The sequence below is a fragment of the Heteronotia binoei genome, chromosome 3 (genome assembly GCF_032191835.1).
Source record: "Heteronotia binoei isolate CCM8104 ecotype False Entrance Well chromosome 3, APGP_CSIRO_Hbin_v1, whole genome shotgun sequence".
Lineage (NCBI taxonomy): Eukaryota > Metazoa > Chordata > Lepidosauria > Squamata > Gekkonidae > Heteronotia > Heteronotia binoei.
In genome coordinates, this window is record NC_083225.1 from 150083539 (window position 1) to 150097233 (window position 13695).

Consider the following 13695-nt stretch of genomic DNA (forward strand, 5'->3'; position numbering starts at 1 on the left):
TTCACCGAAATAGTGAAACTTAAAAACAGGACTGATTACACCATTGTTGTAAATAGAGTGCTATGCTGCAGTACTGCAGTCCAAACTCTGCTCAGACCTGCGTTCAATCCTGGCGGAAGCTGGGTTCAAGTAGCCAGCTCAAGGTTGACTCAGCCTCCCATCCTTCCGAGGTTGGTAAAATGAGTACCCAGCTTGATGGGGGTAAAGTGTAGATGACTGGAGAAGGCAATGGCAAACCACCCTGTAAAAAGTCTGCCAAGAAAACATCATGATGCGATGTAACCTCTTGGGTCATTAATGACTCTGTGCTGCACAGGGGACTACCTTTACCTTTTAGATATGATATCTTTATGCTGCTGTATTGCTGTTGTTCCTTCATGTGCATGTGGGTCTGGGATAATGAGCCAGGATTAGGAGAATCTAGCTGTAATCTTTGAACCATTTGCACAGGGTGTTCAAACTGTTTTGAGGGTTTACTTTTGCATTTTTTGTTGAAAAGAGTGAAATATCTCATTTAAGCTTTGAACATACCTTTGAACATATATATATCTTTGAAAACATGATATATCACTTTCCTCCATAGATTGTTAACATATAGAATCTGTAGATTAAACTCCTAAAAGATGAAAACAACCACAGATCACTGTTATCTTTTTCATTTGAACAAGCTGATGTATGCCACTGCAGATGCCTAGAGCAAGAATTGGAACTTTCAAGTTCTCCATCAAATGCCATCTCTTCCATGTTGTGCAGATTTCCAGTTCTGAATCCCCTTAATTTCTTATCAGTGCTTTTGGGAATTAAGGGTAGCCTTTCCAAGAGTTTAGCTGGCAATAGCAGGGTTCTTGGCTCTTCAAGCTGATTACAATATTTGCCAAGTGGTTAAACAGCTAATAAGTTGATCTGGCAAATCCAAGGCTTCTTTTTTTATCTAAAATTGCAGTTATAATAGAGATATAATGCAGTTGTTTGCCCTTAAAGCAAAGCATCTTATACAGTTTTGGGTTCTGAAATTTAAACTGTAACCTGAATTAAATTTTAAAATAATTTCCTTAGTAACTTTGCATTTATTTCCATCATGGATTAAGTAGTAGGACTGCAGGAAAGTTCAGAGTCAGAAGTAACCAGCATGGTAGCACCTGGGAGACACAGGTTCAAATCTGCACTCTTCCATGGAAGCTTGTTGGAACCTGGGGCCAGCCACACAGTCTCAGACTGAGCTACCTCAAGGGGTTGTCATGAGGATAAAATGGAGAACAGGAAAATGATGCACGTCACTTTGGGTCCCCATTAGGGAATAAGTAAGTAAATAAGTAAGCAGCACTGGTTTTCCTGGATGCTCAAAAGGGCTGCTAATCCCGGTGGGGGCAGGGGATCCCTCGGTTTGGAGGCCCTCCCCACACTTCAGGGTCATCAGAAAGCAGGGTGGGGGGGATGCCTGCTGCACACTCCATGTGCAAAAATGTTTAGAAAGCAATTGTGCATTTTTGGGGAGGAAGCCAATTCTAGTGGAGCTAGCTGAGCTGCATACAAATGATTGTGCAAATAACTAGAGGGAAAGCTTCAGCATGTGATTATACATTATAAAGGAAGTATGATAATTCAGAGTAATAACGCTACTATTATGCATCTCTCGATATTATGGCACCTCTGAGTCATGCAGACACCACTTGGCATCACCTTCCTAAACAGGTGAGAAATTATTGCTAAGAACATACACATGTACTTAAACATATATATATACACACACACACACACACATACACGAGTTATGACTTAAGAATATGGTAGGAGGAAGAGCTATTTAAATACTATTCTGTGTCCTGGCTGCTACCATGTGCACATGTCATGTTCATTTACCTTTTCATTTAGAAAGCAAAGAAAGATTGCCTTGCTTATCTGGAAGAACTAGTTTCAGAGATTTGCTTAAATATCTGTTCCTTATACTAAATACATATGTGTGGCTAGTGTTCTTGCTACTGTCCATCTGCATATATACAGACAGCTAACACAAGCATTAAGTGTGTGTCTGGTGATGTGTAAGTCACAAGAAATTGAAACTGCATGCTTCTAATACAGTTAACTACACAATCACTCGATAGAATGTTTCGTAATAATTGCCTGTAGTTTTTGGTTGTTGAAATATCTCTCTAGCATTCTACTGATCTAGACCAGGGTTGCAAACTCTGGATTGTGAAATGCCTGGAGGTGGGGTTTGGGGGAGAGGAGAGACCTCAGTGGGATACAGTGTCCCAAGCAGCTATTTACTCCAGATGATCTGGTCTCTTTTATCTGGAGATCAGTTCTAATTCTGGAAGATCTCCAGGCACCACCTGGAAACTGGCAGCCCTAAATTCTAGGCAGAATTCATTTCTTCCACAAAGAAGATTTTCACTACTGAGGAAGCTGTGGAGTTGCTTGAGAGGATGTTCCTACAAAAGCATATGTTTTTGTGCTGGAGTAGGTTAGGAGAGAGTTGATAGATTTAGAGATTTCTGTCTGGTTAACGGATGGAAGAGTATTGAAATCTAATGGGATGTGAACACCAAGGTGTTTCCAAGATTTTTTAACCCATTTGTATCGGTAGTGCTTTCTAATAAATGAGATGGAGGCAGGAGATAGGGTAATGGGGTGTAGAAGAGATTTATCAAAGTTTATAGTGAGGCCTGAGGCATTGGCAAAGTCAGAAAGGTGAGAGTGAGTTGCTGAGAGTGATGAGGAAGGATTGGTAAAGTACAAGGTTATGTCGTCCGCGAAGAGACCTTGAAAACTTCAGTCGCTACGGGGACGCCATGGATACGAGTATCGTCCCTGATTTTGATGGCAAGAGGCTCGATTGCAAGAGCGAATAGGAGGGGTGAAAGGGGACACCCTTGCCGTGTGCCTCTGGACAGTTTGGAACGCATTTATTTAATTAAATCTCTGATCCTTCCAAAGTTAGTGTTCTACTTACGCGCTGTCCCTCTGTGTGTCCCGGCCCCCTTGCTGCATAAGTGGCAATCCCAAATGAATGAATTCGTTTGGCAGCATCGGAAACCAAGGCTTAACTTTGCATCAAGCAGACGGCCTATCTCAATGGGTGGATTAGCGATCCCCGACATTTCCAGATACCATGATGCTATTATTCTCTCCAACTTGGTGAAATATTATAGGTCTTCTTACGTGGCGGACTGGAAGCTGATCGAAAATTCCTATCTCAAGACCTCCTCTTTTCAGGAAGAGCTCTGGAGCGTTCCCAAACACGCTAAATCTTCTCTTTCTCCGAACCCTTTTTTGGCTTCCTTGTTACAGGTCTGGCGCAAATACCACAATGTGATAGCTCCTCCAACCTCCCCCTTAACCACATTTGTCGGCCAGCCCTGGTTCGCTCCGGGGTTGCGTAGAAACTCCTTTATGAAATGGAGGCAACTAGGGCTGACTCGCTTCATTGATGTTCTTCTTAAGGGGGTATGAAAAGACAAAGTAACTCTGGAGGCAGACTCTGACCTCCAGCTTCCCTGGTTCGAATATCTTCAGCTCAGGCATTTATTAGACTCCCATCCCTTTAGCCCTCCTCTACGTATCCACCTTGCTGACTTTGAAAAGATCTTATTTAGTGGCTCAATCCCGATCAAAGGTTTGATATCGAAAATCTATAAAATACTACTCTGCCCCCTTAATGCAACGCCACATTCTTACCAGGGTGCCTGGATTCGAGACCTGCATATGGAGCTAACTAAGGAACAGTGGCAGGCTATTTGGAGCTCTTCCATATATAAAACAAAGGCAATGAACATACAACTTCAAGCCCTCAAAGTCCTTACACGATGGTACAGGACCCTGGCACAGTTAGCACACTCATCCTCTATCTCACCCCTCTGTTTCAAGAATTGTGGTCAGAGAGGCGCATTTCTACATTCTTGGTGGCTTTGCCCTATCATAAATAACTTTTGGAGGCAAATTTATCACGAAGTACAAGCTCTCACATCACACACTCCACCATTTATGCCGGAATATGCTCTTTTAAATCTTGTAGGCACCTCGAACATTCCCGAACTTGCAGAGGAATTGATCTCACATATGTTTGTGGCTGCTAAATTTGCAACAGCTTTAGTCTGGAAGCAGCAATCTCCTCCCTCACGACAGACTTGGTGGCTGAAACTGTGGGACTATTTTGTTCTGGATAAGCTCACTTATTATTTAGATCCTCATCGTCCCCAACAAATTGCTTCCTCGAGTTTTATGGAAAAACGGTGTCCTTTTATTGACAAAGTGTCAGCTGACAGCAGAAATCCCAACGACTCATACCATGCTATATTGATGTCATGATTTTTGCCCAGAGAGGGCAGTTTTCCTGCCTCCAACATCATGCTGAAATAGGGTTCCCAGCCTCCCGTTTCTGGGGAGGGATCCCTGCCCCCAAAGAGCTCCACTGGCACCCCATGTGCTGGGCACAATTACATCACCTAGAAGTGATGTCATAGTACTGGGGACAGTCTAGTATTTGGTTAAAAACTCTATGGTGGGTTGGGGCCCCCCAAACCAGGGGAACCCCTGGTTCTAGAAGAAATGAATTCTGCCTAGGTAGGGCTGCCAGTTTCCAGGTGGTTTTAGTTTTCTTTTTCTGGGAGCAGTATAGACAGTGTACCCATATGCAGTGGCGAGTGTTTGCATGCACACAGAATATCTGTCTTCATAAAAAGGTTAATAAATCCATTGTATTTGTGTGGGGCTTTTGAATTGCACTCTTAAACTGCAATCATCTTCTAATTCTGTGTTTTTAAATGCATGGACCGAAGCATTGGCAACAGGGTGCATGACAGAAGGTGTATTGATCTTTGGAGCAGACTTTTAAAAATATCTTAGCTGTCTTTCCAATATAATCTCAGCACTAGAGCATTATTGTGCTTGGAAAAAGCAACATCAATGTGTTCCACTTAAGAACGTAAATTAGTAGTTCAGCTCTGAATAAAAAGCTTAATTTAAGGTATTTTCCATACCACAGCTTTCTCTTGGGATTAAAATTGATAGGTATCTTTTTCCCTTTGCTGTATTAAATTTTATCAGCCAACTGTAAAAATTGCAAAAAAACACATACCCTGCTTTGTTGTCTTTGTTCAGGTTATGGAAAAACAGACATGGCTTTGCATGCCAACAAAAGGGTTTGTAGATAAGGTATGGCATAATAGTGCTTTGGGCTCAAGAGAGAGATTCTGCGCAATGTTTAGCTTTGAAAAGACTCCCTAGAGTTTTGATTTTGTTGTTGCTGTCTAGGTCTGAGAAACGTGCTAGGCTGAGTGTGCTTGTGGAAGTCCTTGGTTTTACCTCAGCTGCAGTGTAATCTTCCAGCAGTTGGAAGAAATCCTATTAGACCTGAAAAGGAGTGTTATTCCTTACACTGAATAAGTCATTGAAGAGGATAAGTCTATTTTTCTCAAGTTTTATACTAGAATTCAGTTATTTTTAAAATTAAGATCTATTGTTCATCCTATGTACAATAGAATGAAGTGTGTAGGTCTGAACTGCTGGCTCAGACACTTGGAGACACTATCCCTTTGGATGCTAGGCTTCTAAAAATGATGCCCAGTGTTCTATAATTGAGGGCAAAATTAGACTGATGCCAGTGTGATTCTTTCAGCTGAGTCTCTTCCAGTGCATCTAACAATATATATGTATGGCGTGACATCATCACACATAATTTTCATGTTCCAGTTCATTGGCTGTTATTGTATGTATCAACCGGCTTTTGCTGCATTGTTTAATACTTAGTAATCCCACATTCTGGGTTGCTCACACAGTATTTTGTGTATGTGTGTGCACCTGGAAGTCATGGTGAACTTTGATGACTGACCCCTACTGGGGGCAAGGAGGATATTCTGAGAGGAAGTTCCTGCCTCCTGGCTCCAGTATTCCATGGTGCTCTCCTAACCAAGTATTTGCCAGAGTCAAACCTGCTTAGCTTCTGAGATCTGACAAGATTGGACTTGCCTTGGGCTATCCAGGTCAGGACCTGCTCATACAGTATCTTGCATTAGGCAGGTAGCATTTTTATTGTTATTCATGTTGTTTATATTTTTTGTATTCCTAGTCCTGTTGTTCATTGGATGTTTATGCTGTATGATACATTTTTCTCTTGATTTACTCTGTAATGGACCTTGAGTCTCTGAGAAGCTAAATAAAAATAAACATTTGAATGCTGCTATAGTAATGATGTTGTTCTATAGAGCAGCAATTGTTTCATCCAGCTATTTCCCCCCTATAATAGCATTTCTAGACAGCAATTAGAAAAGTGTTCAACTCAAAATAAGTCCTATTTGTCTGTTAGACATCCAAGGTAACAGGATCAAGGTGCAATGAGCTTTCAGCCCTGGTTTCTGTCATCTGCACAACAATGTTATAAAAATTAATGCAAATCTGACACACAGTTCTCTGGACTACAAAAGGCATCAAGAGAGAAACAGAACAGCTTAAGAAACCACTTAAGAAACTTATGAATATGCAATATATAATTTGGAATATTTTCATATAACAATACAATTCAGTCCAAAATCAAAACCTGTTCTGGTATTTTGTCTCATAGTGTTGCCAAGCTTTGCAGCATTTCAATGATTGGAGTTAAAAGTAATATCACCATTGATTGTGGTTGAAGCATGTTAGCAGAAAAGGATGGAACATCTTGCATTGCAAGTTCAGTGCACATTTCTCTATGTTTACTGGCCTTAAATATGGCATACCCTGGCTCCACTTTTCATGCTGCATTTATGGTATGGAAGACTACGCAGCATGTTCTTTTCTGTATCACAAAGGCAACATAAGAATCCCCAAGCCATATGGGAAATGAGACTCTACTCCATTGGTACTCACTCTGTAATTCACGGTTACCATTGGTCAAAAGAGCCACAGTCAGGGCTTTTTTTGATCAGGAACCCACAGGAACGTAGTTCCGGCTGGCTTGGTGCCAGGGGTGTGTGGCCTAATATGCAAATGAGTTCCTGCTGGGCTTTTTTTTGGTAGAAAAAGCCCTGTGTGAAACAATGGTGATGCCAGGTGGTGTGCCCTAATATGCAAATGAGTTCCTGCTGGGCTTTTTCTACAAAAAAAGCTCTGACCACAACTACTTATGCCCTGTGCATCCCCCCAAAAAACACACAGATACTATAACAACATAAATTGTAATAATAATGAACTATAGCCTTTTAAATTAACAGATTATTTCTGAGCATGTATTGTTATCTCTCCCAGCCACTGTTGAACCTTAGCCAACCATTGTGTATTTGGAGTGAGAGGAAGGGCTTCTCTCTTAGCCTTCTCGTTCTCTCCTTAGCATAGAAAGAGACACTCAGGCAACAGAATCAGATAGCTGCATGATAGTAAGCTGGTCACGGAGAATCGGGAATAAAGCCATCACCACTCCACTGTGTGAGGTTGCTGTTTTCCTACATGGCTACCGTGGTGGTAGTGGTTGTCTGAGTTTTGTTAAAGTGGCTAAGCAAAAAAGACAACTGTAGTTTCATCTAAAATGTGAAGAAATTGTCATGGAAACCTGAGGTTTTGACCCTAATTGTTACAAAATTTGATAACATCCCTAACATTAGTTTTGCATGCTGAATAATATATTTGTAGTGTTTAAGTTACTGCTCTAAATCGTAAACATACACTGAATTCAAACTATCCAGTTCTGTTCTTTGAGTTCTGTAAGACTGTCCTAGATGGCTAAAAAAAAAAAAAATGCTCACACTTACCTTTAAAACTTTTCATTTTTGCAGATCTCGAGCTCTACTTACAAATACAGGAACGAAGAATTTAAAAGACTGTTTCCACACCTTCCAGATTTGGAAAGGCTTGTTGTAGGTAAGGTACTTTAATGGGTTAGGTAGTATGATTCTTCTACTGCTACTACTACTACTACTGGAATCCCCAGAATGTCCAGTTTATTTTACTTTTAAAGGGTAAGTTTCTGGATTTTTGTGGTTTAAGAGAAATCTGAAAGCACAGCAAGAATTCAATCCAGAATGGAAATCCCAGATTCAAAGAAGGACCCATTGATTAATTTTGAACTTCTGTGGTAAGAAAGGTAGTATAGAAGAGCTTGCTAAGAGATTCTGTGAATCAAGAAATCCCCAATTCTACTCGTGCTTCTGCCATGAATTTATTAGATGGTCTTAGACAAAGCCCCTCACTTATCAACACCTCTACTCTACAATATTGAGATAATATTCACCTATCTTACTAGGTAGATAGTAAAGTTTATTGCCTCTGGCCAAAGGCCATTACAATCTAACACATATAGCATATAATTGTAAACATCCACATTAAAACAATCTAAGCAAAAATACTAATCAAATAAATCATTGCCCTCTTTAGATCCAGATCCAGCCCATATTTTCTTAGCTGATAATGCAAAGAGTGATACTCTGTAAGAGACAATGGATCAACATCTGAGAGAAGAAAAAGCCAGCTTCCCCTGAGTCTGAGGAAAAAAATAAACCCCTTAAAAGCACTGTAAGAAATCAGGTTCTGGGCTCTAGATATAGAGGACAATAAAATATAATATAATAGATCTTCTGGGAGTGGAGCTTGAACATATGAACACATGAAGCTGCCTTATACTGAATCAGACCCTTGGTCCATCAAAGTCAGTATTGTCTTCTCAGACTGGCAGCGGCTCTCCAGGGTCTCAAGCTGAGGTTTTTCACACCTATTTGCCTGGACCCTTCTTTGGAGATGCCAGGGATTGAACGTGGGACCTTCTGCTTCCTAAGCAGATGCTCTACCACTGAGCCACTCTCCCTCCCCAAACCCCTGACAGATGCAGAGGCATGAAGCCAGTGGTATTTGGGAGTATTGTCCAGCTAGCAAAGCCGTGGGCATGGTTTGAAATTGCAGTCAAGGCTATTCTGAAGTTACGGGAGGAGAAATTAACCACATATGTCCCTTTTAATTAATTTGAACCATTGGGAGAGTTTGGACTGAGAAACTGACTTGCCTGTCAGTTGCAGCATCGCATTTAAACACCAAATCCCGAATGTTGAAACCAGCTATGGGGACACCCTGGGTGTCATCCAATATGGAGTAACAATGAGAGACATTATTATAGCAGTCTATACAGATGGCATCATTTTGCAACATCATTTCATAACTCTGCCCATGTAGTAGATTGGTGGTGTCATTGCTTTGTTTTCTCCAAAATCTTATCAAGGCTACATGTACATGAAGGCAAGCTGAGTTCTGCTTGCATCAGAGCTGCAGGGGTTCCTTTAGGTGGAGTTAGAATTCTTCTTAAGAAAAGATTTTGGATAGATTCCAATTTTGTGTTCCGACAATCTTTCCTACTCCAACCCCCCTATACCAAATAGGAGTTGAGAGATAGCTTTGCTTTGGTATAATTTCAAAGCTGGATCTATTAGAAAACCTTCTTTTGTGTAATAGAATAGCACCTATTGAGCTTAAAACTGTGGATCTAGTTGTTGTCAAGTGAGCTATCTAGGGTTAAGTTTCACTGCAAGCTACTCCCATATATTTGAAAGTGCTGCATTGGCCTGTGATGATTCCATCTATAGACCACTTAAACTTACTAGGCTTTTTCCTAAAGACCATCAATTTGGTTGTGGCATAATTGATGTTTAGGGCCTCTTTTTTTTTTTTTTTACAGAAATTGCCTAATTTGTGTACCAACCTTCTAAGGCCCCTGAGACCAGAACCATATCATCAGTGTATAAAGTAACTGATATTTTCTGAGAACATAGAAAAGGAGAGACAAACTCAGAGCCAGATAACATCAGGATGATATAATTTAGATTTATATTAAAAAGGGAGGGGAAACACACCCTTGTTTTACCCCTCTGGAAATTGGAATCTCCTCTGTTAAAGAACCTGAAGTACCCATCCTAATTTTTGCAAAAATGTTGGTGTGAAGTTCTTATTGGAGAAACAATAGGCATTTATCTATATTTGTGCCAGCCAATTTCATCCAGAGCCATTTTCTGTTAAGTTGTTAACTGAATCAAAGGCAGCTCTCAAATCTACAAAGGCCACATACAAGTATTTAGTAGGTTAATACTTTGAGAAGCGAGTTGATAAAGAGTTTGACAGTGATGGATGGTACACTGACCTTTTCTGAAGCCTGCTTACTCAGGGTGGATAACATGGTTAAAAGCCTCCCCGTTCTCCAACTTGTGCAAAAGGTATTTACTACAGTTTGGCAGCTATATCCAGCAAACTTATTGGACAATAATTCTGAGGGTCCTCTTTACTCTCCCTTTTGAACACCTAGCTCACAGTACTGTTGTAAGGATTGCAAATAATTTGTTGAGCAATTTGAATATTTGAAAATGCTTTACAGATGCTTGTTGCTGCTGCTGTTGTTAGTTTTATATAAAAATCAGAGTTTCTGTCTACTTCACTGAGCTCAACATTTTGTCATCGGTAACTATAAATGAGAATGTATGACTTGGTGTGGTGGTCTCAGCCGACTTATGGCAACCCTATAGAGTTTTCAGTGCAAAAGATGAACAGAAGTGGTTTGCTACTGCTTGCCTTGGTGGCATCACAACCCTGGACTTCCTTAGTGGTCTCTCATCCAAATATTAACCAGGACTGAACCTGCTTAGACTTCCAAGGTTTGAAGAGATCAGGCTAACCTTGAGCATCCAGGTCAGGGATTACAACATAAATATTTTTTTAATGATGAGCTACATGCTGACTATTGGAGGAACTATTTATAAATAATTCTTAAATTAAAAAACTATTAATGGGAAAAGGAAGGGAAAATGCCCATTCAGCTCTATGATGATTGTAGATATAACACCTGTTTCCCCAGTATTGCTGCCAGGCAACAGCTGGCAGGAGATGAGGGGAGGTGGGTACTTACTGTGGGGAGACAGTGGTTTTTGTCGCCACATGATGACATCACTTTTGGGATGACCTGGAAATGCCAGGATCACATTAGGGCAACATGCTAGTACTTGCCTCAATACTGAATGGAGTTTCTGGGCAAGTGCTAGAGTGTTGCCCTAGTACAATGCTGGCGCTTCCAGGTTGTGCAGGAAGTTGGGTTGCCAATCCCCCAAGTGGGGGCAGAGGATCCCCTGGTTTGGAGGCCCTCCCCCTGCTTCAAGTTTATCAGAAAGTAGGGGCAGGGGAGGGAAATGTCTGCTGAGCACTCCATTATACCCGGTGGAGACTGATTCCCATAGGGTATAATGGAGAATTGATCCAGGAGTATCTGGGCTTCTAGAGGGGCTGTGTTTTGAGTTAGAGGCACCAAATTTTTAGCATAACATCTAGTCCCTCTCCTCAAAATATTCCCTAAATTTCAAAAAGTTTGGACTAGGGGGTCCAATTCTATGAGCCCTAGAATAAGGTGCTCCTATCCTTCATTATTTTCAAATGGAGGGAAGGTATTTAAAAGATGTGTGGTCCCTTTAAATGTGATAGCCAAAATTCCCTTCAGAGTGCAATCATACTTGTCACACTCTTGCTCCTAGCTCCACTCCCAAAGTCCCCAGATATTTCTTGAGTTGGACCTGGCAACCCTAGCAGGAAGTGATGGCATCACACAATTATGAAGATAACCCCCCATTATTTTGCCAGATTTCTTCCACCCTCTGAGCAGATGAACATCAGTAGGCATTGGCAACAATTACTAGGAGTTTGCCAGCTATTGAACAGACTCCTGCTAAGCATGCAGCTATTTATTATGGCCACTCCAGTATGGATTGATCTATCCACTTCTGCTCTAATGGTTCATTTAGCGGATAATGCTTAAAACACCAGGTACTTATATTAGAAGGTGGCTAGCCTCCCATTCTTTATTTATTGTTCTTGCATAGATTCAGTTTAAAGTATTATGTTTCAACAGCTTTTGTGAACGGCCAGTTGTGCTGATCCCCCTGCCCACCAAATTAAGTGGTACTTTAAAAACATTCATGTTAGAACACCCTGATAATTTCAATCCAATTGTTCTTTATATGCTTACATTTTATTTCTCTAGGTTTGACACAGTCTTTAATCTTCTGGACATTTTTTCTTCTTTTCCTCTCAAAATATTCTGCAAATCCTTATTCATTCAGTTTGGCTCTTGCAAATCCTCTTATCTTTGCATGTGCATTTAGAGTAGCTTTCAGAAGTGCCCATATGACACTAACTTGGCTTTAATGTTTAAGGCCATTCTTGAAATGTAAACAGTATTTCATACCATGAACTGGGTGTGTGTAACTGTTTAAAATAACCTATATCAAACAGATAATTAGTATGATCTGCAATAAACAACCACTTTAGCTTAAGTTTACAAGCTTCTGTTTGCACTGGTGAAATAAAAGAAAGTAAATTGACACTTTGAAGAGATAGCTTGCATACTTCAATCATGCTGTATTTGAATAATAAATTAAACATTTGGATTTAGAAAAGGCTAATCCATCCAATGCAAGTTCTGCCAGTCAAGGAGTATACAAAGTCATAACATAATATTCGGAATAAAATTATTCATTTAAAAGGGGGCTACACTGACCTTCAAGTGTTATGATACTGTACCCTGCCACAGTTTTAGAAGTCCTCAGACAGTTGTAATCCACTCTGGCTTGGGTAATTCCTGGAGATCTGGAGGTGGTACCTGGGGAGGGCAGAGTTTCAGGAGGGAGGACAGCAGGGATGTAATGTCATTGAGTCCATCCTCCAAAACTGCCATTCCATCTGTCATCTGACAATCAGTTGGGATTCTGGGAGAGCTCCAGGGCCCACCTGGAGGCTGGCAACTCAATTCTTAAATGAAACATTCTGGTTTTAAAATGTGAGGCAAGTAGTTGGAGGTCTTGGCAGGTGTTAAAGATGGAACAAGTCCTCTTTAAAGAAGGAGAGAATCATGACTAGCTCTTAATTTGTAATGGAGGAACAGCAAACCTCAAGTGTTTTTAAAACCCAGGACTAGAAATTAGGATTACTAACTCAAGTTTGGGGCTTTCCTGAAGATTCAGGAGTGGTGCTTGGGGAAGGGCAGAGTTGTGGAGGTGAGGGAGCTCAGCAGGGATGGGATGCCATAGAGTCCAACTTCTGAAGCTGCCATTTTCTCCAGGGAAACTGATCTATGTCAATTGTAACTCTGGGAGAACTCCTACGCACTACCTGGAGATTAGCAAATCCTATCAGGTTAGCAGTCCTTCCCTGTTCTAAAGTGGTGCTGCTTGCTGAATATTGCTTTAGGTGGGGGAGCAATATTCAGCAAGCTTACTGCTCTCTCTTTTCCTTATGTGTGGACTTGCAGGCTGCAGATTCAGTGGGAGCTCACAGGAGCACAGCTCCTGAACCTTTCTGAGAGTTCCACTGCCTTCTTCTGAGAGTTCCACCTCCTTGTCCATTGAATAGTATGTGCAGCTGCATAACAATCCCTGGATGAGCTCCGCCACCTATTTTTCTACAAAATTATCTCTGGTGTGGAGTATGATCGGTTAAAGGCTTCTCAATGTGGAAAGTTTTCAAACTCCAATTTGTCTTGATGTCCAAATGCATGCACATGGGCAAATTTGAGTTTGTTTTCTCCCTGCCAGTCAGGATTTTAAACCCACTCCAGTTCTGTATTTGAATGTCACAACAAATGGGAGTTGAAAGTTTCCAAAGCTGGGAAGCTTTCACATGAGCACCACACAAGTATTACAAAAAACTGCATTTGTGGCTCTGGAAAGCCAACAGAGATTTGTCATGAGGTGTCAATGCAGCTTTTAG

At 41.0% G+C, this 13695-nt stretch overlaps 1 protein-coding gene across 2 annotated transcripts in view; it reads left to right on the forward strand.

Moving 5' to 3' along the window:
* Positions 1-13695, forward strand: part of GRAMD1C (GRAM domain containing 1C) — a 100931-nt gene that overhangs the window by 17612 nt on the left and 69624 nt on the right. For both annotated transcript variants that reach the window (XM_060234639.1, XM_060234640.1), the window contains exon 3: positions 7746-7830. In XM_060234639.1, coding sequence (XP_060090622.1) covers positions 7746-7830 — 85 coding nt within the window. The remainder of the gene's footprint in view (positions 1-7745; positions 7831-13695) is intronic.